The sequence below is a fragment of the Chelonoidis abingdonii genome, unplaced genomic scaffold, assembly GCF_003597395.2.
Source record: "Chelonoidis abingdonii isolate Lonesome George unplaced genomic scaffold, CheloAbing_2.0 scaffold0997, whole genome shotgun sequence".
Lineage (NCBI taxonomy): Eukaryota > Metazoa > Chordata > Testudines > Testudinidae > Chelonoidis > Chelonoidis abingdonii.
The window spans coordinates 1-1,567 of NW_027425258.1; the positions used below are offsets into that span (position 1 = coordinate 1).

The 1,567-nt window shown below is 64.2% G+C and overlaps 1 protein-coding gene across 1 annotated transcript in view; it reads right to left on the reverse strand.

The window, feature by feature from the left end:
• Nucleotides 1-11: 11 nt before the first annotated feature.
• Nucleotides 12-1,567, reverse strand: part of LOC116835610 (gamma-aminobutyric acid type B receptor subunit 1-like) — a gene marked incomplete at its 5' end in the record, with an annotated part of 4,766 nt that continues 3,210 nt past the window's right edge. The window contains 3 exons of the mRNA XM_075061446.1: nucleotides 12-401; nucleotides 735-828; nucleotides 1,299-1,406. Coding sequence (XP_074917547.1) covers nucleotides 250-401; nucleotides 735-828; nucleotides 1,299-1,406 — 354 coding nt within the window. The remainder of the gene's footprint in view (nucleotides 402-734; nucleotides 829-1,298; nucleotides 1,407-1,567) is intronic.

A 1,567-nucleotide genomic window follows, 5' to 3' on the forward strand; every position in this document is an offset into this window, starting at 1 on the left:
CACACTCACTGCCGTGATGCTGAGGTTTGAGGGGCAGTGGCTCACAGCGGGGCACGCTCACTGCCGTGATGCTGAGGTTTGAGGGGCAGTGGGTCACAGCGGGACACACTCACTGCCGTGATGCTGAGGTTTGAGGGGCAGTGGCTCACAGCGGGGCACGCTCACTGCCGTGATGCTGAGGTTTGAGGGGCAGTGGCTCACAGCGGGGTATGATCACTGCCGTGATGCTGAGATTTGAGGGGCAGTGGCTCACAGCGGGGCACACTCACTCACCGCCACGTTGTAGATGGCCATGCCCACAGCTCGGTGGTCATTTATCTTCTCAGTGGAGACGCTCTTGGTCTCGTAGGCCAGGAAGATGCCCAGCAGCAGCAGCAGCCCCTTGAACCCATAGAATATCCCTGTGTGGGACAGGGGGAATGGGTCAGACCTGTCAGGGGGCTGGAGATGAGATGGGGACACGAGAGACTGGGGCGGGGGGTGAGGGAGGCCTGCAGAGGGAGGGCGGTGGGTGGGAGGGGACAGGACAAGAGCGGCCCTGCCCCAGGGGGCAGGCAGCTGTGGCTCGACTATCCCAGGATCACGCCCCGCAGACACTGCCCTCACAGCTGAGCCAGGGCCCCTTTCCTCCAAACACTGCCCATCCCCCACCCGAAACTGGGCCCCCTCCCACACTGAGTCAGCACCCCTCCCCCCAGATACCGCCCAACCCCATGCCCAGTGCCCCAGCTTACCCAGCCAGGTGTTCATCTTGGTGGAGCTGCAGTGCTCCAGCTGGGGCAGGATCGAGACGTCAATGTCGGTTTTCGGTTCCTCTTTGGTGAATTCCTACAGCGACGGAGGGCAGAGGGGTGAATGCTGGGAGGCAGGTCAGAGCCCCCAGCCAGGGCCCCTGGGGCTGCGAGCTTCCCTGCTGTGCACCTCCAACACAGGGACCTTGGGGCCACAAACTTCCCCACCGTGCCCCCCCAACATGGGGACCCCGGGGCCATGAGCTTCCCCAACACGTGCCCCAAATATGGGGACCCTGGGGCCACAAACTTCCCTACCACGCGCCCTCAACATGAGGATCCTGGGACCATGAACTTCCCCACTGTGAGCCCCCAACATGGAGACCCTGGGGCTGTGAGATTCCCCACCGCGCACCCCAGACATGGAGACCCTGGGGCTGTGAGATTCCCCACCGCGCACCCCAGACATGGGGACCCTGGGGCCGGCAGCTTCCCCGACGCACGCCCCCGACGTGGGGCCCCTGGGGCCGCAAGCTTTCCTGATGCAGTGCCATGTTGGGACTGTACCTCGATGGTGCGATGCAGCGGGTCAACGATTTGCCAGATGGCCAGCATGACCACGTCCAGCCCCACCAGTAGCCCCACGGTGGCGTACAGCTTCCAGGGCTCCAGGGTCTGCCAACCATGCAGAGTGAGCGTAGCAGTCCAGCACTCCTGGCACACTTCCACAGTGCCTCCTGGCGACCCCTAGCACCCCCTCACGCTGCCCCCCCAGCATCCCCAAGCACCCAACACACAGCCTTCCAGTGACCCCCCAGCACCTAACACACTGCCCC